The sequence below is a fragment of the Cetorhinus maximus genome, chromosome 1, assembly GCF_964194155.1.
Source record: "Cetorhinus maximus chromosome 1, sCetMax3.hap1.1, whole genome shotgun sequence".
Taxonomy (NCBI): domain Eukaryota; kingdom Metazoa; phylum Chordata; class Chondrichthyes; order Lamniformes; family Cetorhinidae; genus Cetorhinus; species Cetorhinus maximus.
The window spans coordinates 136,148,053-136,174,990 of NC_135879.1; the positions used below are offsets into that span (position 1 = coordinate 136,148,053).

The 26,938-nt window shown below is 40.0% G+C and overlaps 1 protein-coding gene across 3 annotated transcripts; it reads left to right on the forward strand.

The window, feature by feature from the left end:
- Positions 1 to 282: 282 nt before the first annotated feature.
- On the forward strand, positions 283 to 23,784 carry gnpda2 (glucosamine-6-phosphate deaminase 2). 3 transcript variants are annotated; one of them, XM_078547155.1, is made up of 7 exons: positions 283 to 362; positions 2,460 to 2,604; positions 7,382 to 7,483; positions 9,646 to 9,828; positions 14,326 to 14,510; positions 19,970 to 20,144; positions 22,157 to 23,784. In XM_078547155.1, exons 2-7 carry the CDS (start codon positions 2,481 to 2,483, stop codon positions 22,219 to 22,221), a joined length of 834 nt encoding a protein of 277 aa, XP_078403281.1. In that variant the 5' UTR covers positions 283 to 362; positions 2,460 to 2,480; the 3' UTR covers positions 22,222 to 23,784. The 3 variants fall into 3 exon arrangements, with proteins under 3 accessions (XP_078403281.1, XP_078403299.1, XP_078403290.1); XM_078547173.1 differs by having other exon boundaries at positions 350 to 646; XM_078547164.1 differs by lacking the exon at positions 283 to 362 and adding an exon at positions 391 to 596.
- The last annotated feature ends 3,154 nt before the right edge of the window (positions 23,785 to 26,938 follow it).

The window sequence follows — 26,938 nt, forward strand, 5'->3', positions numbered from 1 at the left end:
GGGCAGCCGACTGGTCTCTCGGCCATTGCGGAGAGGCTGTTGTTGCCTGTCCCGGGGTTTGGACTGTGATGCCCGATAAGGTGCTGGATTCAGGTTTCTGGTTCAGCCTTCAAAAGAGAATTGGACAAGTGCTTGTCCATCCTCACAAACAACTTGGGACGTGTTTACATGTTTCCGGGGTGTAATTAGTACAAACAGTGTTGTCCCCAGTGAACACAGAAGGAGCCCAGTCCCAGAGCCGCTCTCAACAATTCAAACCTCCCGCCAGGCGCAGACCGGAAGTGATGGCGATCCGCGCTGCCGCGTCATGTGACCGGTGGCTGTGTCATGTGACCGGGCTGTGGAGCTGGGACCCTGAGTGAGTGAGTATTGGGCTTCCCGGGTTCAGGGCCGGGACCGCGGGCTCAGGGGGATGAAGCTGACCCCCTGGGGGTTATCCTGCCCGGCAAGTTCACCCATACTCGGGGATTAAGTGGCGGTGCTTGTGTGTGGGATCTGCTTCTCCTGCAATACCGACAGGAAAGCAGCTCAAACCGAGCTGGCTGTGTAACTCCTCAGGATGAAGCACTTGTGTAAATACAGCTGCAGAGCCATTCGTCTGTGAGATGAAGGTTTTCAGTGATTTCTTGCCGATATTAAAATACAGGTCAGGGCTGAAGCTGTGATCTCCCCCCCCCACCCCCCGTCTAGTTTTGGATTTGGGAAGAAATACCAATCCTAGGGTGCAGCTGGTGTTGTGACACTTTTGGGGGCATTTGTGTACTTGCCCAGAAACTGGAAATTGGGGAAGAGCAGAATCTCAGTGATCTACCCATTTCAATTCCCTGGGGTGTTTGCATATTGCTCCAGTTGGTAATGGTGACATTGGGTGCCTGCCTCAGTTGAAGGAGGAATTAAGCAGCAAAGCCTAACTGCTGGTGAATGTGACAGTCAAGAGAACAAAGTGGAAAATGGTGCTGCTTTTCTCTGGGGGGCTTGTTTCTAGAATGTAATTTGTTGCTCTGTGATCACTTGTGTTCAGGAAATTGGCCTTTCAAAGTTATAATCACCCCTTAAAACCATTAGCAATGCTGGATGTCAGGGAAGTACAGGTATATCCTTTGTGCCCAATGTTACCAAGGTACAGCTAGAGGAAAATATGTAACTTGTGTTTTTCCCATTTGAATGGTGTAACCTGACCCTTTTGTGGGTAAGCAATGCTTGTACAGCAGCCTCTAATTTCACAGGAATTTCAGATAGAGGGAGGTACTTGGTGCAATAAAAACAGAAAAAGCTGAAAATACTCAGCCAGTCTGGAAACATATGGAGAGCGAGAAACAGAATTAAATTTCAGAACTGAAATCATAATTCTGTTTCTGTCTCCACAGAGTTTCCAGCAGCTTCTACTTTTACCTCAGCACTTGCAGCATTTTGCTTTCATATTAATGTGGCGTTTGGTTCACTAATGCCATCCCTAATTCTTGTTCCACCTCGCTTTGAGCTATTTGTCTGTCCCCAAAATGATTCCATTTTGGGGCTCTGATCTTTCTAATGTCTTGCCCCGTTTTGTTCAAACTTGGCAAAAGCTGATTATTTTTAGGGAGATCATTACTAGGGCATGCAGTAAGAGGAGCAGTTCCAGTTGGCAACCAGTTTGATAATCATATCAGATGTAATGAGTGAAATTTAATGCTAAATCTGCTTCAATTTTTATGACTTAACCCTAATCCTAGGCCTCCTATTATACCAATGCAATTTTGTTCGATTTCCCAGAGCTGCCATCCTTCTGGTTTTGACAAAATTACTATATTTTCCTTTTGAATTATGTGCATCTATTTTCATGGTGTTTGAAATTAGACAGAAACATTTGTTAGTGTCCTTAGTTGAAATTTGTCATTGAACTATCCGTTTGGACTGATTTCAAACCTAGATTACAGGACATTGTGCTGAACATCTCTATCATCTGCCACCAAGATGTTTCAATTGTGTAAAATTGTTGACATTGACAGACACCATATCCGAGCTCTCTGGTTTGAAAAATGTATCCAATTTCTATGCATTTGTTCATTTTTGCCTGATTGTGTAATGTGGTTCCTTGCTTTTCTATTCAGTGATCCTATTGAAAACAATGCTATACCTAATTAAAAGTTCTGCATGTACACTGAATGTTAATGGAAAGGTGATTAAGGGATAGAAATTAACTTCAGAATTATACCAAAACCTTAAACACTTAGAAAATTAGGATTATGCTTAAATTCCTTTTCACATACCACATTGTGGCCTCGGTTGTATGTAAATTATAAATCATTTTCTGTTTATAGATTAAAATTCCATTGCCGTAAGTAGATTTTTTGTATTCAAATTTGTTTTTTTGCACCAGAAGTCATTATTGTATAATTATAAATGCTTGATATGTAATCTTAACTGTTGAATGGTTAGCTTTCATATTGACCCAAGAGTGACATAATCTTTCCCTGTAGACAAAAGCATTTCTCATCACAATGCGTTTGGTCATCCTTGAAGACTATGATAAGGCCAGTGAATGGGCAGCCAGATACATTTGTAATTCAATTGTTCGGTTCAAGCCTGGTCCAGGTCGTTATTTTACTTTAGGTTTACCCACAGGTATGTATATTTTTTCCAAGTGGATGTAAGTATTGTTCTATTCAACTGTTATTTGAATACTTTGATAGCAGGATTTAAATTGATTAAAACTTTGTGATGTATAAATTATAATGTAACACATTTTGTGGTGGATCAATATATTCTAGGTGAAATCTCTCTTAATACTGGGAACGTTGTAGCCAAGAGGGATGATTCCATGACTGGCCAGAAGGACTGCAGCAGCGAATTCCGGTCTTGTGGATTCCCCTGAAATTTGATCTGTAACCTGTCATCTCATCCAAATGTCTGCTGTCTATATTGTGTTCCACTTCAAGCCCTGCTCGCCATCACCTTTTTTGACTTGCTTCAATTGGTTCCCGTTCCTCAATTATTCTGATTTTAAAATTCTCATTCTTGTATTTAAATCTTCTCATGGCCTCCCTAACTCTGTTATCTCCTCCAAATCTGCAATTGCTCCCCTGACTTTCAGTTTTTTGACTTTAGCTTCTTGTGCACCCTGAATCCACTTGTTTCCCTCAGTCCCCCACTCCAAACTGTTGGCCCCACCATTGACGTCTGTGCCTTTAACTGCTTCAGCTCCCTGCTCTGTTATTCACTCCGCAAACTTCTGCACTTCCTGGTGCTTCACCTTTGAGCAAGGTTTTTGTCACCCTCCTAATATCTCCTTTGATTTGGTATCATTATGCTTCTGTGAAGTGCCATGGATATTTTTCTTTGAAGGTGCTTTAAAAATGCAAACTGTAATGTATTATTTTCATCAGGTGTGCCTGATAGGGAATTGAAACTACTTAACAGATCCTCCATTTCCAAAACTTGTTTAAGTATTTAATTTTCATCCATTATTAAATAAACAGCCAGGATAATATTCAGAAATGTGTTAATAGGTGAAGACAGACTTGTAACTCAGTTGTTGGTATACTTTCTCATTCTAGATATTAGTGTATATTGTTCAGTGGAACTTGACGTGTAGCCTTGGTAAAACAGAAACCAATGTTAGCCAACTGGCTAAATAATGTGAAATAAGTTTGTATGGGAATTTACCATATCCAGGGAAAGTAGGACTATGGTCATTCACAAAACTGAAGTAGAACACTAAAATATATATTTTCATAACTTCTGCCAAAATAATCTTGAGAAGAGGATTGCCTTGTGCCCATGCATCTCTATCTTGCTATTAAAGAGAGGAATATTATGCAATAGGAATGTTCCTGTGAGGTAACTAAGGCCACACTAACAAAAGAAATTTCTGAGATTGTCACAGTCTCTTCTTGCTAGTGCTAATCCATCACCCTAAATGCATTCCAATGAGACTTGTGAATGTTTAGTTTTGAACCTTGCTGTACACCGCAAAAAGAACTTATGTACTTTCAATCATTCATTTAGCAGTGAACCCAAGAACAATTAAGGACATTAAGATCTATGAGCCAAGCACATTCTTCTTCCATAACATTACCCAGTTGACTTATGCCTGTGGTTGTACCCACAGTTTGGCTAACCTTTTTGTGATGAGGTGCAAGGATTATGAGAAATTATTCCACAAAATGGATGTGGTGTTAGAAAATCCAATTTTGTAGGTAATTGTTATGTTCAGACAAACCTCAACACAACCTTAGCATGTAAGAACAAATGAGAAGTGAGTCTGGCTGAGGATGAAAGAGTCGTACGTGAGATTGGCAGTTGAGGCATTCCATTTGATTGGGCTTGTCTGCACGTGGATCAGTTAATTACCTTGATCATCTGTAAAAACTTGCATTGGCATTAAATATTTGTTTTTGTGTTTGACAAAATGAAACTACACTGGTCAACTTATAGTACAAATGATGACGGCACTGAGACCTTTTCATTTTTCGTTATATAACAGTATAAGCAGAAGTTAATGATTGCTCTAGTTTTTAACCACAAGCAGACCATTTGAATTGCTGAAGATGCTTCCAGTTATAGATCAAATAATGTCCAAATGCATAAAACCCTATTGCACAGAAGGAGGCTACTTGACCTATTGTGCTTGTGCTGGCTCTTTCGTGCTCATAACCTTGCCCTTTCCCCTTCCAAGTATTTATCAAGCTACCTTCTGAAAATTACACTTAAATATACTCCCCCTGCCCCCCACCCCCACTCATGCCCCTTTTTGCTGCATTTGTGTATTAAAATTACTGTAAATTTGTTACTGACCCTTCTGTCAGTGGAACCAGTTTTTCCTTATATACTCTATCCAAACCCTTCATGATTTCGAATGCCTTTTATTAAGCTGCCCCTTAATCACTGCTGTAGGGAAAACTGTTGTGTTACTTGCTTTCTTCACACAAACTCATTAATCACACACACACAGGATTGGTCAACTATAACGTAGGTTCTTTTATTAGAAGACTGGTACTAACATATGTAAGTTACAGGAGAATTCAGCAAACATGTCTAACCTAAAGGTTTACACCCACCCAGCCCCTGCTGGTCACATGCTCATTTTACACCCTGGTTCTGCAATGACGTGAATACTATTTGCATATTCTCCTAAAGCGAGACGGCAAAATACCTTTTTTTCCAAAAAAAATGAACATTATGTACAGTAAGAGTAAATATACATAGGATGGTTGTGAAAACTCTTTACACAAAAGATGGACACCCATCCATCATTTAAGAGTCTGCATAAACTATAGGTGGTTTGCTAATCCTTCTGAATCTCGTGATAGTATAACCTTACTGAGATCTAGACTCATCACTCCGGTGATCTTGAATTGCAAGTGCATTGGCATCCTGTGTATCGTCATAGTGATGATTGCCTTCATTTGTGGTCTTCCACCGTTTCACTCTCCGAGTTCATCTTGGAATGTGTCCTTGATGCATCTGGAGTGCTGGGTGATGGACAGCTGGATAATTCCCTCATCTAGCTTTTGCTTTTCCTTAACATCGACCCATTCGGTATTGTGACCTTATGGGATCTAAGCACTCTGCACACTTTAGATGCTTCAGCAGGAAACCAGCTTTTCTGGGTGCACCGAAAATTAACCGTTACAAATGTGAAGTCCCATCCCTTCAGGTTTTGAATTTTTTTGGGGAGTTTTTAAAAATATTTATTTCTTTTGCTTACTGTCTTATCTTTTTCTCAATCTAATCTTTCTTTTCCTTTTCTTTATTTCTCTTTTTATACCTGATTTGACATTGACTTTGCACATTGCTGTTCACTCCCCTTCAGAATCCTGCCAGTATTTATTTCTCAATCCTTACTCTTATTGGTTAAGGAGACACTCTGTAGGTTGTTTTTTTCACTCGGGTCCCAAAAGCCTATTTTATGTTTAAGTTGAAGGGTGTAGCAATAAGTCTAATGGAAGGAAAATCTGGCCCCATAAATTTTATCTGTTCTAATGTAGCCTTTTTTTTTGTACCCTCCTATGTAATCCGATTTTATACTCCTGCTGAATCTTGGTTCATGCTGTTAATTCTTGTTTTAGACTCCATTTATTAATTTTTCCAATGCTGCGATTAGTTGCTGATTAAAATGGGAAAAATACAAAAACAACTGTAAATGTTTCAAATCTGAACAGAAAACTGAAATTGCTGGTAACAATTAACATGTCAAGTCAGCATTTGTGGAGAACTTGAATCTTAAATGTTAACTTAGTCATCTGTGGAGATGACTTCAGTTTTTCCACTACTTTCTATTGTGGTCTGGCCTGAATATCACAATGCTGTTGTACGCTATTTCAAAACTTAGAATGTGGAGGATGACATTTGCTGGGTCCATTGCCACCTGACACAACTGCCTAATTTGATATTTAGTGCTTTACTGTTTACCACAGCATAAACCTATATCGGAGTATGCCAGCAAATATTGGTACTGCCTAAATTTGGAGCTAAAATTACTGACACTCTTAATTCTGCCAAGTAACTTTGAGTTGGTTATAATGTGCACTTTTTAAATATCCCCTGAAATATTCAGTAATATATTTGGTTCCAATTACATTTGATAAAGTCTTGAACTAACCAAATTGCAGAAGAGTTCATTGTTAAACTTATTAATTACAGCAAGTCATAATGCTACCTTAATTGGTTTGCATCCATGGTCAGCAATTGATTTGGGATTTGAAGCTTTGTGTTGACTGTTCAGGTTCATACAGAAATCAGCCTCTAGTGCCTTGTACAGGTGATCTTATTGACAACAACTTCAAGGAACAGGCTTCAACTGGAATGGCAGAAGCAGCTATAGGATGCCCAAACTATCCATTCAAATGTGGCTGTGCACCACATCAGTCTAGTTCAATTTTGATGTAACCTGCACCTTGCTACTAAGCTGCCACTTGCATTCACTATGGCAAGAGCTAGATCGCACAGCCATGTCAGATCAAAGGGCAAAATGCATAAACATTCTATTGTAAATGATTTACAAACTATCCATGCTTGAGCACATTGTAAGGCTCCTTGGGCGTTCAGAATTTTCACAATATTTCGTCCCTCAAGGTGGAGATGTAAGGCTGGTGTATATGTCCCCCCCCCCCCCACCCAGGGCAAGGGAGCAGGGAGCAACATAGGAGGGGGCATAGTATGATGGGGGAAAGAATGCATGGGAGGAATGAAATGGGGCATGGGAGGGATGTGTAAAAGGAAGTGATGGGATGGGGATAATGTGGGAGGTATGAAAGGAATAGCATAGGGCTGGAATGGAGATTTAAAGCAGTACCTATCATTTTAAAGTTACTAATTTCAACACATGTTTTGTGGGTCTCTACGAGTTCAAACATAAATTAGACATTTCTTTCTATTTTGTAATTTTATCTTCATTTAGGGAGCACACCTGCAGGGTGTTACAAAAAGCTGATTGAATATTATAAGAATGGTGACCTCTCTTTTAAATATGTGAAGACATTTAACATGGATGAATATGTTGGTAAGTGAGTCACTTGTTGTGAAATTCTAGAAAGTAACCATTGTTGCATAAAGTTAAATGCATTTTGTAGCAGTTTAGCAGAATGTGAGTTAGAAATTGACTGTAACAGAATTTCTGCTTGTAGTTTTGAAAGATATTAGTTTAGGCACAAGACTGGTTTACGTAGAAATAAACATTTGCATGGGAAATGACCGTTCCAAACTTTAAAGTACCATGCACTTGTTACAAAATTCAGAGATTTTCATTGGATACTCTCTGCCTTCAGCATCACAAGTCTTGCTCATAAATGAACCTTGTATCTGTTTATAATGAATTGACCTTTGCTACCTGATATCTAATCATACAGAATGAACCTTGTATCCATTTATGATGAATTAACCTTAATACCCGTTATTTAATCATGCAATTGTATAACACTGAGATTGCTCATTGTTCCCCAGCAGCCATGAGAACTAGATCTTGTGGCCTTGCACTCTCCATCTGCATTTCTGCTATCTGGAATACTGGCTCATGCACTTTGTCGTGAATAAACCAAGAAGCTGATTTATATATAAAACATGAGTTGATTTTAACCTATTTTGCAATGCTGTTTGTAACACAGCATTATTTACTTTGTTTTCCATGTGAATTTCCAATCTTATGTTACGATCCCAGCTGATAATACTGGACAAGTCAGATCCCAGAGTGAAACCTGGCTTGATCGATCCTAATTTATTTTTAGAAACCATGGAGGAAAGTTACTGAACAAATTCATAGGAGCCTGCTGATGAACCTTTCACACAAAGAATAAAATATTTATTAAACAAGAAAAATGCACTATATTACACTAGATAAAAAGATTGGAACGATCTCAATACGAACACAAGATGCTTCAAATTCACACTAGTTTACCCCAGCAATATCTTTACAGACCCACAAAGCAGTGAAGAGTTACACCAGCTTGACACACAGGCTTCTCGCTCTGGACTGTAAACGGTTTTTTTCCGGTGAATTCCTGAGCATTTATTCAATGCCTTTCGCCCAACTCGTCTGTCTCCCCGAGGCACCCAAATCGCACTCCAAACTTACTGTTTCTTCAACTGCAGAAGAAACAAATGAGTTCCCTAAACCCAGTCTTCCAGTATCCCCTCTGCTAAACTGATCACTTTGCTGAGTTCTAAAACTGACTATTCAGTCCCCAATAGCCTTGTAGTCTGTCTTATCAGAGAGCTTAAAATTTCTGTCCTCTCTCTCTCTCTCTTTCTCTCTCTGAAACACCTGACCTTTTAGTAAGGATCCAGAGTCCCAGGCACCGAGATTCAAAACAAAACCTAACTGAAACCATTTTTACCTTTCTTGCCACCCACTATATATATATATACATACAACTTAAAAATTGGCATGTTTTGCCATACCAGCTGAAGTTCTTAGACAAAAGCAAATGGGTAGTTGTCAAGAGTTTGGATACAACAGATGTCTCGGAGTGAAGCAGGGATGATTTGCAAAAGCTGAGCCTGTATGCAAAATAAGTAATCCTTGCTGCTTCATCCATGCAAAGCCCTCAAAATTGGAAATACTGAAATTGATTGGCCATAATGAGTATTTGCTTCCTTCCCCTCTTCAAATTTTCACAACCTAACTCTTTATTAAACCAGTTTGCTGTAGAAAACATTTTTTAAAAAGTTTTGGTTAAATATTTGCTGTGTAGATATTTACTAAACTATGGTAAACTTATTAAGGAAAATGTAAATTCTGAGAATGTCACAATTGTGTATTTTTTTTCAGTTGTATTTTTAAAAATGGAAGAATTCTGTGTATCCATTTGTTACAGCCCACATTTGAGTGGACATGCAAGAATGATGTAGGGCAAGGAAAGTACTTTGTAGTACACTCCTTGGAATTGTTCATGTTCAATCTTAAAATTTAAAAAAAATGCCCTGAAGGATGAGTTTCTGTAAGGGAAATAATGTTTGCTTTTTTTTTGTCCTAAGGTGTGTGTACTTTATATTTCTGAAATTTGTAGTACACTGGTTTCCTTAAGGAAGGGTAGAGAGGGAATGCTTTGCTTTTATAAACTGATTATTTACAACAGTTCATTTGTAATAGTTCAGAAACGTAATCAATCTCTCTTTTTTAAACCCAAGTTGAATCACTTTTTTATTTTTGTTAATTCTGGCTTTTAGCACTTCCAAGAGATCATCCAGAAAGTTACCACTCCTATATGTGGAATTCCTTTTTTAAGCATATTGATATAAATCCAAGCAATGCTCATGTTCTTGATGGCAATGCACCAGATCTGCAGGCAGAGTGTGATGCTTTTGAACGGAAAATTGCTGAAGCTGGAGGAATTGAACTCTTTGTTGGAGGTAAGGTTTGTATATAACTGGATATAAACAACGCCAAAAAATTATGAATGGTATTATAGGGTAAAGCATGCTGTTGAGATAATGGAAGCAGTAGCAGTGTCCAGACTTTAGGATAAACGTTCTGGTTTCAGTCAAACCTTTTCTGAAACAGAAGAGCATCAGTATTTGTACTTTAATTGAGCTAATTGATTTGGATTGGGTTACCTTTTGCAAAATGACTTTCAAGGTTGTTCTAATAGGATTGTTATTTAAAACTCCACTAAAGGAAATGGTCATAGTGGACTATATTGGGTGTTTTTTATGGTTTTACAGCTAAGCTATACACTTCAGTTTGAATTTATTATAGCTCTGGAACTGGGTCAGCAGTGAATGGTGTGGCTATAACCTCTGCTTGTCACCACCTCTGCAACAGGACCTCAGGAAAAGTGCAGATTTTGATTTGATTTGTAGATGTCTTTGGACCTGCTGTGTTCAAATGTGGAGGCAATAAACATATTGGAACTATTGCCAGTGTGATGTGCTTGAAGTCCGCAATTAACAAAGCTCCGAGATGTGTATTAAAACTTTATTGTAAATACTTATGTAACTATACGTGACTCCAAAGGACTTTCGTTGAATCGAACGACATTCCCACTCACCATCATAAGGAATTCAGAAAATTAAGCAGTCCATTCCCTTACACTGGAAAACTTGGACAACATTAAAACTTGAGGTAATAAGTTGCAAGTAACATTGTTGCCACACAAGTGCCAGATGAGAACCAACTTCATTAGACAACAAAGTGATGGGAAGATGTTGTCGACAGCGCTACCAAGCGGCACTTAGTCAGCAATAACCTGCTCACTGATGCTCAGTTTGGGTTCCACCAAAGCCACTTAACTCTTGACCTCATTACAGCCTTGGTTCAAACATGGACAAAAGAGCTGAACTCCCGAGGTGAGGTGAGGTGAGAGTGACTGCCCTTGACATCTAGGCAGCATTTGACCGAGTGTGGCATCAAGGAACCCTAGCAAAACTGGAATTGATGGGAACAACGGGGAGGCGATGGCGTGATATTGTCGCTGGACTAGTAACCAGGTTCGAATCCTACCATGGCAGATGGTGGAATTTGAATTCAATATAAAAAATCTGGAATTAAAAGTCTAATGATGACCATGAAACCATTGTTGATTGTTGTAAAAACCCATCTGGTTCACTAATGTCCCTTAGGGAAGGAAATCTGTTGTCCTTACCTCGTCTGGCCTACATGTGACTCCAGACCCACAGCAATGCGGTTGGCTCTTAAATGCCCTTTGAAAAAGGGCAATTAGGGATGGGTAATAAATGCTGGCCTAGTCAGCGATGCCCCATCCAATGAATAAAAAGAATCGGGGAAACTCCACTGGTTGGAGTCATACCTATCACAAAGGGAGATGTTTGTGGTTGTTGGAGGTCAATCATCTCAGTTCCAGGACATCATTGCAGGAGTTCCTTAGGGTAGTATCCTAGGCCCAACTATCTGCAGCTGCTTCATGAATGATTTTCCCTCCATCATAAGGTCAGAAGTGGGGATGTTCGTTGGTTGTTGCATAATGTTCAGTATTATTCGCGACTCCTCAGATATTGAAGCAGTCTCTGCCTATATGCCGCAAGACCTGGACACCGGGTCAATCACCAGGCTTTGGCTGATAAGTGGCAAGTAACATTCATGCCACACAACTGCCAGGCAATGGCCATCTCCAACAAGAGAGAATCTAAACATCTCCCCTTGACATTCAGCGGCATTACGATCGCTGAATCCCCATCATCAACATCCCCATTATCCTGGGGTTACCATTGACCAGAAACTGAACAGGACCAGCGATATAAATACTGTGGCTACAAGAGCTGGTCAGGTGCTACGAGTTCTGTGGAAAGTAACTCAAACTCACTTCCTGACTACCCACAGCCTGTCCACCATTTACAAGGCACAAGTCAGGAGTGTGATGGAATACTCTCCACTTGCCTGGATGAGTGCAGCTCCAACAACACTGAAGAAGCTCGACACCGTCCAGGACACAGCAGCCTGCTTGATTGGCACCCCATCCATCACCTTACACATACACTCCCTCCACTACCAACAAACAGCGGCAGCAGTGTGCACCATCCACAAGATGCACTGCTGCAACTTGCCAAGGCTCCTTCAACAGCACTTTCCAAACTTGCGACCTCAGCACCTAGAAAGTCAAAGGCAGCAGGTGCATGGGAACACCCACCACCTGCAAGTTCCCCTCCAAGCCACACACCATTCTGATTTGGAACTATGTCGTCTTTCCTTCACTGTTGCCGGGTCAAAATCCTGGAATACTCTAACAGCACTGGGAGTGTTCCTACACCACATGGACTGCATTGATCCTAGAAGGCGGCTCACCACCATGTCCTGAAGGGCAGTTAGGGATGGGCAATAAATATTGGTCTAGCCAGCGACACCCACATCCAGTGAGCAAATATTTTTTAAAAATCACGTCACCATTCAGTGGCATTACTGTTGACAAATCCATTACCGTCAACGTCTTGGAATGGCCTTTTCCCATCAACTCATCTGGTCCAGCCGCATAAATTCCATAATTACTGGAAAAGGTCAGAGGCTGCAGCTGTTGGCTCACCTGCCAACTCCCAAAGCCTCTCATAGGTTTATGTTCCCTGGAATTTAGAACAATGAGAGGTGATCTGATTGAAACATAAAATTCTTAGGGACCTGACAGGGAAGGTGGTGAGATGATGGTTCCCTTGTCTGAGGAGTCTAGAAGTAGGGTTCACAGTCTCAGAATAAGGAAATCGCCTATTTAGGACCGAGAAAATTTCTACAGTCATAGTTATGGATCTTTGGAATTCTGTACCCTAGAGAGATGTGCTCCGTTGTTGAAGATAACATGATAAATTTTTGAGTGTTAAGGGATACGAGGATAGTGCATAAAAGTGTAGCTGAGGTGAAAGATTAGCCATGTTCTTATTGAATGTCTCTTGGGGTCAAACCGCCTACTGCTCCCATTTCTAATGTTCTTGCCTACAAGGTACAAACCAGGAGTGAAATGGAGTACTCTGCACTTGTTTGGGTGCTTCGTCTGCAACAACACAAGAAGCTTGACACCATCCAAAACAAAGCAACCCACTTTATCCACTAGCCTGAATATCAATTGTCTCCATCACTCTTGTACCTTGGCTGAAGTGTGTGCTATCTACAGGATGCACTGCTCTCAAAGACTGCTTCAGCACCACCCAAGCCTGTGACTTACGTCACCTAAGAAGGGCAAGGACTCCCAAGTGTGTGGAAACACCACTTTCACGTTCCCATCCAAGTCACATAGAATTCTAACTAAAGTTACCATTCCTTCATTGTCACTGGCTAAAAATCCTGGCACTCTACCTAATAGTTTTGTGGGAGCACTTTCACCAAGTAGATTGCAATGATTCAAGAAGACTCACCAACTTCATGAGAATAACTGTGGGTTGGCAAGAAATGTCAGCCTTGCTAGTTTTGTCAATATCTTGAGAATGAATTTCAAAGGAGACAAATGGAAAGAAAGATGGTACGCTCCTTGTCTTCTTTTATGGAAATACTTTCATTTCTATAGCTCCTCTCGTGTTCTCAGTGTACCCCAAAGTGCCTTACGGTCAATGAGGTACTTGCAAAGTGTTGTGATGGCACGGCAGCCCATAGTGCACAGCAAGAGTTCCAAAAGCAAAAATATGATGACCAGATAACCTGATTAATGGCAGTTGAGGAATAAATATTGGCTAGGGCATCAGGGAAAGCTCCCATGTTATTTAAAATAGTGCCATGGGATCATCTTTGACAACATTGGGGTAAACAAAGCCTTGTTTTAATATCTCGTCCAAAAGACGGCATCTCAACAGTGCTGCACTCCCTCAGTGCTGCATTGGAAGTGACAGCCTGAATTATGAGCTCGAGTCTCTAGAGGGGGACTTGAAACCAACAACCTCTGACTCGGGTGTGAGTACTACCCGCTGAGCCACAGCTGAAACAATAATGTGAAAGTGAGTTTGTAAAACTTTTAGGCTTGAATGATTTGCTAACATGTGATGTAACTCTGTGCCACACCATAAGCTACCTATGTCCTAGCTAAATATCCTATTATTTGCAAATATGATTTTATTAGCACATTTACGAATCACTATCTAATGCTGATGAGCGCTACTTTTATTGTTAAACTTCTTATTGGGAATACATTTCTGGATTATCAGAATGAGAGAACTATTTAATGTGATCATTGTAGTACAGGACATGAGTATGTTCATTACTGCATTTTGTGCATTTTAAAAGTGAGTTACTAATAAATATTTAAACTTGTCAAAACATGTTTAGAAGCATTTCTAACAGTTTAACAGTTGTTGTCTTTCATACCTTCATTTTAATATTGCTGTATACTTCAATCCTCACCCAAAAATACGTTATGTTGTATTATGTTTCTAGAACTCAGTTTATTACTTGTATAAAATTACTTTTATTCCAACTAGGTATTGGTCCTGATGGACACATTGCTTTCAATGAGCCTGGATCTAGCCTGGTGTCAAGAACAAGAGTGAAAACGTTAGCCAAAGAGACCATTCTTGCCAATGCAAGATTTTTTAATGGTGATCTGTCAAAAGTACCAACAATGGCTTTAACTGTGGGTGTTGGAACAGTGATGGATGCTAAAGAGGTAATGTATAGGGATTAATGTCTTGGAGGGTTACGAATTAGCATGGTAGTTGGATGTTTTGGGGGTGCACTGAGTGCAGGCTAAGCATTTCATTAGTGCCTGATTTCTGAGGTCTAGCAGTGGGTTACACTCTAGTCTAGAAACTATGCATAACACAAAGGGAAAAGATAAAATGCTATTTCTTAAAAACAATGTTCAAGGGTTGGATTGGAAAGTGGGCTGAGTAGAATCCAAGAGAACTTATGATTTAATAACTTTTTTTTCCCTCTGAAATGCTGCAAAGTATATGGCTGTATTCAGTATTTAAGAGATCTGTTTTCTTTTGTGGTTCACTAGATGTGTTCTCCTCTCTCCCCCACATGGTTCAACACTGCGCTTATATCAGTGTTACCTAGCACAAAGGAAAATGGTTGTGGTTGTTGGAGGTCAGTCATCTCAGCTTCAGAACATCACTGCAGGAGTTCCTCAGGGTAGTGTCCATGGCCCAACCATCTTCAGCTGCTTCATCAATTACCTTCCTTCCATCATAAGGTCAGAAGTGGGGATGTTCGCTGATGATTGCACAATGTTCTGCACCATTCGCAACAACTCAGATACTGAAGCAGTCCATGTCCAAATGCAGTAAGACCTGGACAATATCCAGGCTTGGACTGACAAGTAGCGAGAAACATTCGCACCACACAAGTGTCAGGTAACGACCATCTCCAACAAGAGAGAATCCAACCATCGCCCGTTGATATTCAACAGCATTACCATCACTGAACCCCCCACTATCAACAACCTGGGGATTACCATTGATCAGAAACTACGCTAGACTAGCCATAAAATTTTGTGGCTACAAGAGCAGGTCAGAGGCTAGGAATCGTGTGACAAATAACTCACTTCTTGACTCCCCAAAGCCTGTCCATAATCTACAAGGCACAAGTCAGGAGTGTGATGGAATACTCCCCACTTACCTGGATGAGTGCAGCTCCCACAACACTCAAGAAGCTTGACACCATCCAGGACAAAGCAGCCCGCTTGATTGGCACCACATCCACAAACATTTATTCCCTCCACCGCCACTGCACAGTAGAGCAGTGTGTACCATCTACAAGATGCACTGCAGGAACTCACCAAAGCTCCTTCGACAGCACCTTCCAAACCCACAACCACTACTATCTAGAGGGACAAGGGCAGCAGATAGATGGGAACACCATTACCTGGAAGTTCCCCTCCAAGTCTCTCACCATCCTGATTTTAAAATATATCACTGTTCCTTCACTGTCGCTGGGTCAAAATCCTGGACACCTCTTCCTAACAGCACTGTGGGTGTACCCAATCCACATGGATTGCAGCTGTTCAAGAAGGCAGCTCACCACCACCTTCTCAAGGGCAACTAGGGATAGGCAATGAATGCTGGCCCAGCCAGCAAAGCCCACATCCCGTGAATGAATTAAAAGAAACAATATATATATATCATGTGCTTTTGAGCATTATGTTGAAATATCACAGACATGATCTTCACTGCATGGCAAATTGAAGAAAAGTGCAGGGAACAGCACCAACTGCTGTACATGGCCTTTTTTGATCTCACAAAAGCCTTTGACTCTGTCAACCACGAAGGCTTATGGCATTTCCTTAAATTTGGCTGCCCTCAGAAATTTGTCACCATCCTCCACCTGCTCCATGATGAGGTGCAAGCGGTGATCCAGCAACGGAACCCACAAACTCTATCTCAGTAAAAACTAGGCATTGCACCACAACTCTCTTCAATTTCCTTGTTGTAATACTGCACCCTCACCCTCCAGCAAATTATCCACAGGCGTGGAGATAATCTCCAGATACAGAATAAATGGGAAACTGTTCAACTGATGCTGTCTTCAATCCAAAACCAACCTCAGTCATAGAGCTTCAATGTACAAATGACACTTGTGTGCACTCACTCAGAAACTGAACTTCAGGTCATTGTTGACACCTCCTCTGAAGCATGTGAGAAAATGGGCCTTTTACTAAACACCCAGAAAACTAAGGCCCTCTTCCAACCAGCTCCCACTGCAAAATATCTCCCCCTGTTGATTAAGATCAATACTGGGACCCTGGAGAACATTTCCAAATCTTGGGAGCCTCGTCTTGCCGAAGGTGGACATGGATGACAACAATTCATCATCAGCTCAAATATGCCAGCTCAGCTTTTGGCTGACTGAGGCAAAGAATATTTGAAGACCAGGATCTCAAATCTGAGACTAAGTTTACTGGGCATCAGTGATCCTTGTGCTCCTTTATGTTTTAATGAGTTGGGCAACCTATAGCAGGAATCTCAAAGCACTGGAGAAGTACCACCAACAAGATCCTCCAAATCCATTGTCAGGAAAGGTGGTCCAACTGCAGCATTTTCTCCCAAGCTAATGTGTGCAACATTGAGGTGCTAAGCGCTCAAAACCAGTTTCGCTGGGCGAATCATGTTGTTCATATGCCTGACACCAGACTTCTGAAGTAGCTGCTCTACTTGGAACTTGGTCCTGGCAGGATACTCCCAGGAGGACAGCAGAAACACTTTAGGGATGTCCTCAAAGCATCCCTGAAGAAGTCAAACATCCTCATTGACTCATGGGAGACCTTGGCCAACCAAAATGGAGGTTTATTCGGGAAGTCACGGAATACCGAGAGACTCCGGAAACATGCAGGGGCAAAGTTGTGGCGACGAAGGGACCACTGAACCTCCAAACAGCTCATTACCAAGCTCTTCAAGCCACCTACCCCACATGTGGCAGAGTCTGCAAATCGTGCATTGAACTTATCAGCCATCTTAGAACTCATCGAATTGGAGTAGAAGCAAGTCATCCTCACTCCCGAGGGACTGCCGAAGAAGGGGAGGAGCTTTTGAACATTGATATACTTAAAGTGTATACTAAGAATATATGCCCATATTTGCAACTTAAAGAGGGAGGTGGTTGCATATGGGTTATATATGAGTGATACCTTCTGTTGGAATTCTTTCTGGTAATCCCACTTTCTTGCCCCAAAGATAGACGATCCAGCAGCAGTATCACACTTGTGGTACTCGATTGGTGTACTGGTGAGAAGGAAAAATGAAAACTCACCCCTCTTCCCCATCTTACACCCCTCCCTCCCCACCATAATTCAGTGCGGTGTCGAGTTTAAAATCCGAGGCAGATTTTGGGGGAACTGATTTAACATCATCAGGAGCCAGGACTAATGTCAGTTGGGCAAGAGAATCATGGATTTTTCATTTAAAGTGGATATGATTTTAACAGAATCATCTTGTACTTCATTTTCATTGAGTATATACAGTATCTTCCCACCAGATTAGGTATGGTGGGTGTAGGTAGTTATGTTGCATTTATATTGCTATCAATGCAATAAAGATCCCTACACTCATTGCAAACAAGCTATTCCACAGAAGAAAAACCTGATTCCGTTTCTTCATTTTTATGCAAAGCAGCAGGCTCCTGGAAGAATTACATGGCCATCAGGTTATTTTTGGATTTGCATACCAAGATACTCTATCGGAGGTTGATGATATTTTGACCACTGTGAAAATCTAAGTTTTTTTTCTAACTCTTAGCCATCTGACTATGCATTCTCTTGCGTTGCTCTGAGCTGTCTTCTGTTTAAAACAATGGTTTAACAACCTGGAATGCTGACCGATAACAGTTTCAGTCAGTGTATAAATATCCTGAGATTTTCCACACACAATGCAAACATTCTGTGCCCCTTCGCTCCTTAATGGAATAATTTTCATTTAATTGGTGTATAAGAATTGCACATTGAGATATTTCACAAATATACAGAACTTAGTAAACTTCATCAGGATTGTGAATGGTATCTTTCTTTCTTTCTTTGCAAGCACTATGTGTGTGTATTTATATTGATAGCATCCGAGTCTTTGGAGCTGCACCAAATTGTGGGATCAGCCTTGCATTCATCAAAGTAGAAGAGTAGTAGATTGGCTTCCCATGGCTCCCCTGAGGATAATGCTATGACAAATAAATTCTCCATGTTGTATTCTTGTTCCAAGGACTGGTGATTTTGGAGAACAGCCATGAACAGTACAATAATACTACGTGGAAACGTGTTTGCTAAAGGAGTGGGAGGTGGATTGAGGATAAGTGAATACGGTTATTGAAATTAAGTAGTGGCGAGGACTGTTGGTCACTCCAGAAATGTCAATGTTATTTCTGAATGTGGTACTGTTTCCCGGTTACCAGAGTAAGGGATATAACGAAGCATATATAAAAGCTTCCAGAGAAGGAAGCGGATCAGCTGGAAGTTAAGTTGAAGTTGGAATCGGCCACGTAGGACCCTTCTGATGAAGGGTCATACGGACTCGAAACGTCAACTGTATCCCTCTCCGCAGATGCTGTCAGACCTGCTGAGTTTTTCCAGGTGTTTTTGTTCTAGGAAAGAATAGGATTGAGGCCCCACGAAAGAGCGTTCCGGGAGTTAAGTTGAAGGACCTCAAAGATTGTAGTCTTCAGTATTGTCCATGCCATGTGCCAATCATTATGGATTTGAGGGGATAAACGTATGGCTAAAGAGAGAGGTGAATTTCATAAGGGTTTTTCTAATCATCTGCCTTTACTTCGGAACAGTTATGGAAACCCACATGAAAAATGGCAAACACACAATTTATGTAATGTTCTAAGCTTTTTGTGACTCTTCTCCCAAAGTTGTGGCAGGCAAGTGAGCAGGAAAACTTACAGAAACTCACTTCCATGATGTAGAGAGCAAAGGTTCAGATAGAAAGGACTTTGGGACTTGGTTTCAGATGGACAATTAATCTGAACAACCATGACCCATATCAAAAACAACTTGTATTTATGTAGTGTCTTAACATTAATAAGTGTTCAATGGTGCTTCAGAAATACATGTAAGGAAAATGGTTTTCAACCCGAAGAGGAAGGGTGACTGATAGTCCTGATTGCTCTTCGCACACTTTGATTCTCTTTTATTTTAAGCAATTATCTAATTATGTTTTAAATTAAATGCACCCTACTTCTACTTTGTGGAAAATAATTCTACAATCTAACCACTCTCTGAGGTCTTTTTCCTAATCTTCCCTTTAATGATTTTAAATTTATATTCCCTTTTGATCATTACATTAACCAGTAGAAACAAATTTCTCTATGAAACAATGCTATATACTGCAAAACCATATTTGTCAATTATACACCAATGAATTAATGGTTATAAGATTGGTTTGGTAGCATGAGCTAAAGATGGGATTTTATGATCTGTATTGTTTTGATAATCATTTGAGAAACAGATCTGAGTTGACCTTAGTTGAAAGAAAATTGTACCTTTTTAGTCCATCCCTTTATACATAGATGCTAATTTATTAATGAAACTGTTAATACAGCTATATATTAGGCTTTGCCTAGAAGAAACAGATGATGTGAAGATTAACTGATCTAAATTATATGGAGCTCAATTTGTCTTGACATTTATATTTGTAGGTCATGATCCTCATCACGGGAGCACACAAAGCATTTGCATTGTACAAGGCAATAGAAGAGGGAGTCAATCATATGTGGACCGTTTCTGCCTTCCAGCAGCATCCACATACCACCTTTGTTTGTGATGATGATGCTACCTTAGAGCTTAAAGTTAAAACAGTGAAGTATTTTCAAGGTAAGTAAAGACGCACAAGATAAGAGCTGGATGTGATTGAAGCTGAGCATGAGCAGTCAAATGTTCATCCTTAGCACTCTCAGCATTGAGCTTTGCACAGCACAAATTCATATCAGGAATCTAGGCACATGTTTCCCACAATTTTCCATTCATTCTCAAATAGAAATATATTCCTAGAAGTCTAAATTCATAGAGGTAACTCCTTGTAAAAGTTACCTGTGCGTGGTGGTGGTGTACTGCACGCCAACACTGCTGTCACCATTTGAGGCTGTTTGCATCTGTGGTGTTTAGGGCGATGGGCTCCATGCCGCCTCACTGACATATGTGCAGGATCGCTGGATATCTACCTCCAAATTTGACTGGGGAAAATAATTTTAATTGTAAAAACCACAAAATATCAATAGAGCAGTATTTCTGTTTCATGAAACAGGTACACTGTAGGCTTATTTTGCTTCTGGTAGGAAATGAAAGCAACACAGGTAATGCAATTTGCTTTTTTTCTGTATTGGTATCCAAATTGAGATAGCAAGAAATAAATAGATACAAAACTACCAAAACCCTCCTCATCTTGAACCATTTTAAATTGATTTTTTACAGCTTTTTTGAATTGAGTGCCCTCATGCTTTGCCAAAACAGCAAACTGATAACCTGCTACCTGCCAGTCCGCTGCCAAATTTTTGCCCGCTCAACCTATCTATATCCCTTTGCTGACTCCTTATGCCCTCTTCACAGGTGATCTCCTCCCCATCCAAAAACAGCTGCAGTTCTTATATTAAGAAGTACAGTGCTCACTGCACAAGCTACCAGCCTGATCCGGCAGGTCCATTGTTCCCTTGTAGGGTTGGTGGGTGGAGCGATGATGAAAAAGAACATCTAATATTCAATCTAGTTCTGTCCTTTTATAATTTGTAAACATGACCTGTGGTTCTGCCTAACTTATTCAGTTGACGTAATTGAGTCTACATTAAGACAATGTAGTGTCTTCATTATTTTATAAACCTTAACTAAACGACTTAAGAATGTGCTTCTCAAAAGCATAGAAACCCAGCTCGTTGATCCTATCTGGTTAACTAAAGTTTTTAAAACTTGGAATTAATCTTGCAGCACTGCTGTACCCTTTCCAAAGACTGTGTATTACAGTACAGTAGAAACTAATTTCAGAAGATTTTATCTTTCACTTCATTCATGTTTGAATTCTGCAATGAATCATGTTCATATTTCTTTACACCAGCTTTGTTTGTCATCTCTATGTTCTAATGCAAACCCAGAACTGCAGGAAATATTGAATTGTGTTATAATTGTCCTCATTCATACCTTTCTTACCTTCAGACTTAACTCTTTCAATGCACTCCTGGCTGGCCTCCCTTCTTCCACCCTCTCTGAACTTAAACTTATCCAAAACCTTTGGTGCCTGTCTCCTAACATACACCTGGTCGCTCAACAGTCTTGTGCTTCCTGATCTATATCATCTCCCAGTTAACACCTTAACACCTTGATTTTCAAAAAATTCCCATAATTGTTTTTCAAATTCCTCTATCGCCTTACCCCTTCAACAATCCTCTTAAGATATCTGCACCCTATCAATTCTGGTCTCATCGCTCATCACTTCACCATTTGCTGCATTGGCCCTAAGCTCTGAAATTCCCTTCCCAAATCTCTCCGCATCTTCCTTTTCTTTAAGACACTCCTTAAAACCTGCTTCTTCGATTAACGTTTTGATTACCTGTTAAAATATCTCCTTATGTGGCTCAGAGTCAAGTTTATACATATAGTTCTTTCAACATGTGCTTACATTACTTGTAAAGTTTTGTGCCAGACTGGTAGTTTGATTTGATTTACCTTTTACATCTATGATGCACTAATTCACTCTGGCAGATTTGTTTGGTGCAGTCATGATTTTAAACAACTAGCAACAAATGGTAGATTAGAAAATTGTGTTTCTAAAACACAAAGCTAATAAATTGCACTATTTTGTAAGCATGCTTATTGATGAACCTTTTGTTTCTCATTAGGTTTAATGCATGTGCACAACCAACTTGTGGAGCCATTGCACAGTGTGAAAAATTACAACGATTAAAGAAAATGAATAAGAATAGAAACCTTCCTGTTATGTACAGTTGAGTAGAATACCAAGGACATTGCTAAGAATTCTATGCAGCCTGTTTTTATATTGATAAATTGCTGTAATTTAAACAATTTGTTGATTTTTGTGGAAGGTAGTACCATTCAAAAAATTCTCCTGAAGTCCCAAATTTCTCTTTCTTCTGTGAGTACTTTTATTACTTTGAAGACACATGACCTTGTCTTAAGTGTCCATAGCAGTGAAATTTTGCAAATCATAGATGCAAGAAAAGATTAAGTAATTTCAGAGTAATCCAGTACCATATGCAAATGATTATTACTTAGTTTACAGTGTACTGTACTGAACATTCCAAAATTGTGAAGATTGCCTTGTTCCTCTTATTTCGGAATTAAAGTTTGCAAACTAGAAAGACCAATCTGTGAAATATAGTCTATAGGTTTCCAGTATTCTAAATTTCCTTAGCACGTGTGGAAATATTCCATTTAGTATTTAAGTTTCTTCATCCCTGCATTGACAAAATGAAGAAATTGACTCAAATCTATACAAATATTTATAAAAATCAATATTTTTCATTGTACTACAATCTAAAGAGCATGATGCTATTTATATATTCATGCCTCTATCACCTATTAAAATGACAAGTGTTTGCATAATTTTATTACTTTTGAACCATGTTTATCATCGGTGAAATTAGTGTTAAAATGCCAAATTATAAATCTTAAATGTTTTGCAAAATATGTACCAAGTGAATATTTTGTGAGCTGATACCATGCTACCAAGTTGTTAAATCATTCTGTATATGTTTATAGATTTTCTGTCACATTCCAAATATTCATTGCTGCACTAAATGCTCCATTTGTTCTTTCACTACATGGTAATAACTGCTTTTTTGGTTCCCTGTGTACATTGTACTATTAGGACAAGTTAATGTGAACCTTGGTGTTTTTAATCACGATTATTAATTGCAACAGTATTGGTTACTAAATTGGAAACACTAGGAAAGCTATTTATGCTTTTGTAATTAAATAGCTGCAGAAGTACAAATAACTTTAGGCGTTTTAATGTACTGTGGAAGCATTTCATTTACATGTTGGATTATTTCAGAAATTCTAATTTGGAATCTTTCACATATTTTACCATTTAATTGTAGAAACTGATGACTCTTTGATTTCCTAATGGTGCCTATCCAGTATTATAAAGTACCTGCTACAGTAAAGGCATCATCATGTTCTTATAGATCGGACCACCGATACTTACAGATTGTGACAATACAACTTCAGAAAGCCAAAACATTCTTCTTTACAGGGCAATCAATTCAAGCTCATAAGAATTCAAGGACTGCTAATTAAATTTAGTCTTGACAATATTTTTTAAAATATACATATCAGTACGTGGCATATACCTGTCTGTTAAAGCAGGCTTTTTTTTCTGAGGGACAAAGTTGTGTTATAAAAACACATATTGTACTGTTGCGCCATAGATTATCTTTATGCTTTAATCAAACTAAAGTTGATGCATAAATGTTTCTGATCTCAGTAAAGGCCTTTAATAAAATTGTTCTGTGCTTTTTCATTGAATTCTTCGATTTAGAATGAATTTACATTCGTATAACATCTTTCATGATCTCAAGTTGTCTAAAACGCTTTGCAGCCAATGAAAATACTTTTGACATGTATTTCTTGTAACCTAAGAAACACGGCAGACAACTTGCACACAGCAAGATCCAATAGAAAGCAATAAGGTACATGAGCAGATAATCTGTGATGTTGGTTAAGAGATAAATGTTAGCCATGACACTGGACAACACCCCCCCACCCCCGCCTGCCCCCGTGTGCCATGGGATCTTTCACATCCACTTCATTGGGCAGGCAAGGCCTTGGTTTAACATCTCTTCCAAAAGACAGTGGATGGCTGGGCATGAATTGCCTGCCAACCCTCAATTGCTGGTGGACATCTTATTTGTATCGAACAGTATTACTAATAGTATTGTGAATAAATGTTAACTACTCAATGATTTTACGAAGTAGAATTTTTTTTCTACACTTGTTGACAGGACTGGGTGCTGCTAGGAAGACCACACTTCTCATCTGTCCCTAATTGTCTAATGGACTGCCCCCATTTAACTTTTAACATGACCGAAAATTTCCTGACACAGTCCCCTAAATAGACAATTCATTCTCCTGGAACCTGTCCAAAGCTATTCTCAGCTCCCAAAGGCCTGTTTCCTTTTTCCTTTCCTAACTGGGTAATTTCTAACCCCTGAACTGACTTTCACTGTGAGGTTTACACTGGAGATACCTTCCCTCTAGCCCAACATAGGGGAATCTTCTACTTCTTTAAATCCTCATGAACTTGATCCCTTTGGTGCGAGTAAGAGCCCCCATCCACATTGTTTATGGTGAACAATAGGGTCAGCAATTTTTCTGCGTCAGGCGCAGGACTAGCTGTCTTCATTTCCTGTTCTCTGCATCTCAGCTGCAAATTTACGTATGTCTGTGAGCTTCAAGGATCTTAGGAACCCATTTACCCAATACTACAATGGCTTTCTATGGACTTTTCCCCTCTCAAAGCTCATCCCCATGACAATATGAATCACATGGCTTTGTATCCAGGTAGAAATGCTAAACAGTTGCTCTCTAGACCTCTAACTCCATCCTATCTTGGAATTAAACAGACAATTTAAAGTACAACCACTTATAAAGCCTTACATTCCTAAAGCCTCCCTGTGAGATTCAGAGTTTAACACTCTACCCACAGTCAGTTGCTTGGACATTTGCTCTTACCATTGTCTACAGATGTGAGCATTCAGCACCTCCTTTCCAGTAAGACAGCCTGGGACCCCTTTAGCAACCATGCCATACAGTCGTCTTGTCAGGCAGAATTTGGAGCAGGTCATGTGACCTCCCTTCATTCTTCCATTATACTTCAAATTTAAGAGTATCCCAAAACATAACTTCATAAATTTTTGTATTTGTAACAATAACAATTGAGTTGGTATAACCTAAATGTATAAGTCTTACAAGTTATGAACAGCAATGGCAAAGTAAACAATAATGTAAGAGTAAAGTGCTGAAAATCTGAAACAAAACCAAAAGTGCTAGAAATACTCTACCGTCAGGCAGCTTCTGTGGAGAGAAACAGAATTAACATTTCAGGGCGACTTGAAACATTGGGCCATAACTTCCAGTGGAGTGACAATTGAATCAGATAACTACTCTGCTTGTAATTTCTTAAGGGCCCCCGGTGAGTCAATCGCAATGTACATTGCAAAGTTAAAACAGTTAACGGAGCATTGTTACTTCAGTGATACTCTAAACGACAAGCTTGCGAGATTGTTTGGTTTGCGGTGTACATGATGATTCAGCGCTGTTTACTTGCAGAAGTTAATATAGACCTGAAGCGCACCACGGAAATAGCACTAGCAATGGAGAGTGCTGAGAGAGACTTGCAGGCTTTGCAGAGTGTGCAACATGGCACCATTCTGCAGTTGGGGCAGGAACCTGCCATAGGGTGTGGTGTGAAAATAACCACAAAGTGGGACACGGTCCCTACCAGTCGAAAAAAACAAAGAAATACTAGATAGTGCTCACCAGTAATTCAGAAATTAAAGTGTCACCGATGTGGGGTAATCATGTACCTGAAACCTGCCGATTTGTGGCTACTGTCACAAAACATGGCATGTTGTAAAACAGTGCAGGGTGAGATCAAGACAGCCATTCAGACAGCAGACAAGTTAAATGAAGTGCACAATATAGGATGAACCAGAAGCTGCTGATACTGATTTCTATTCCCATATAATCTTAAGGCCAGAAAAACTGAATGAATCACTGTTACTCTTAAAGTAAATGGGAAACCTGTAGTCATGGAGGTTGACACAGGAGCATCAACCACAATAGTTGGAGAACACATCTTTAAATACCTGAGTCACAGAGTTTTACAGCACTGAAAGAGGTCCTTTGGCACATCGTGTCCGTCCTGGTTATCAAGCCCCTAAACACTCTCATCCCATTTTCCAGCACTTGGCCCATAGCCTTGTATGCTATGGCGTTTCAAGTGTTCGTCTAAATACTTCTTAAATGTTGTGAGGGTTCCTGCCTCTACCACCCTTCCAGGCACTGAGTTCCAGATAGCCTCCACCCTCTGGGTGAAAAATTTTTTCCTCAAATCCCCTCTAAACCTCCTGTCCCTTACTTTAAATCTACGCCCCCCCGCCCCCCCCACCCCCCGATTATTGACCTCTCCACCAATGGGGAAAATTTCTTCCTTATCTATGCTTTTCACAATTTTGTATACCTCAATCAGGTTCCCCCTCAGCTTTCTCAGCTCTAAGGCAAACAACCCCAGCCTATCTGGTCTCTCTTCATAGCTGAAACAGCATCCTGGTAAATCTCCTCTGCACCCTCTCCAGTGCAATCACATCCTTCCTATGGTGTGGCGACCAGGACAGCACACCGTACTCCAGCTTGGCCTAACTAACGCTTTATCATAACCATCCTGCTCTTGTATTCAATGCCTCGACTAATAAAGTATCCCATATGCCTTCTTAACCACCTTATCTACCTGTCCTGCTGCCTTCAAGGATCAATGGACATGCACATCAAGTCCTTTTGATCCTCTGTACTTCCTAAGGTCTTACCATTCAACGTGTACTCCCTTGCCGCACACTTTTCAGGATTCAGTTCAATTTGCCACTGTTCTTCCCATCTGACCA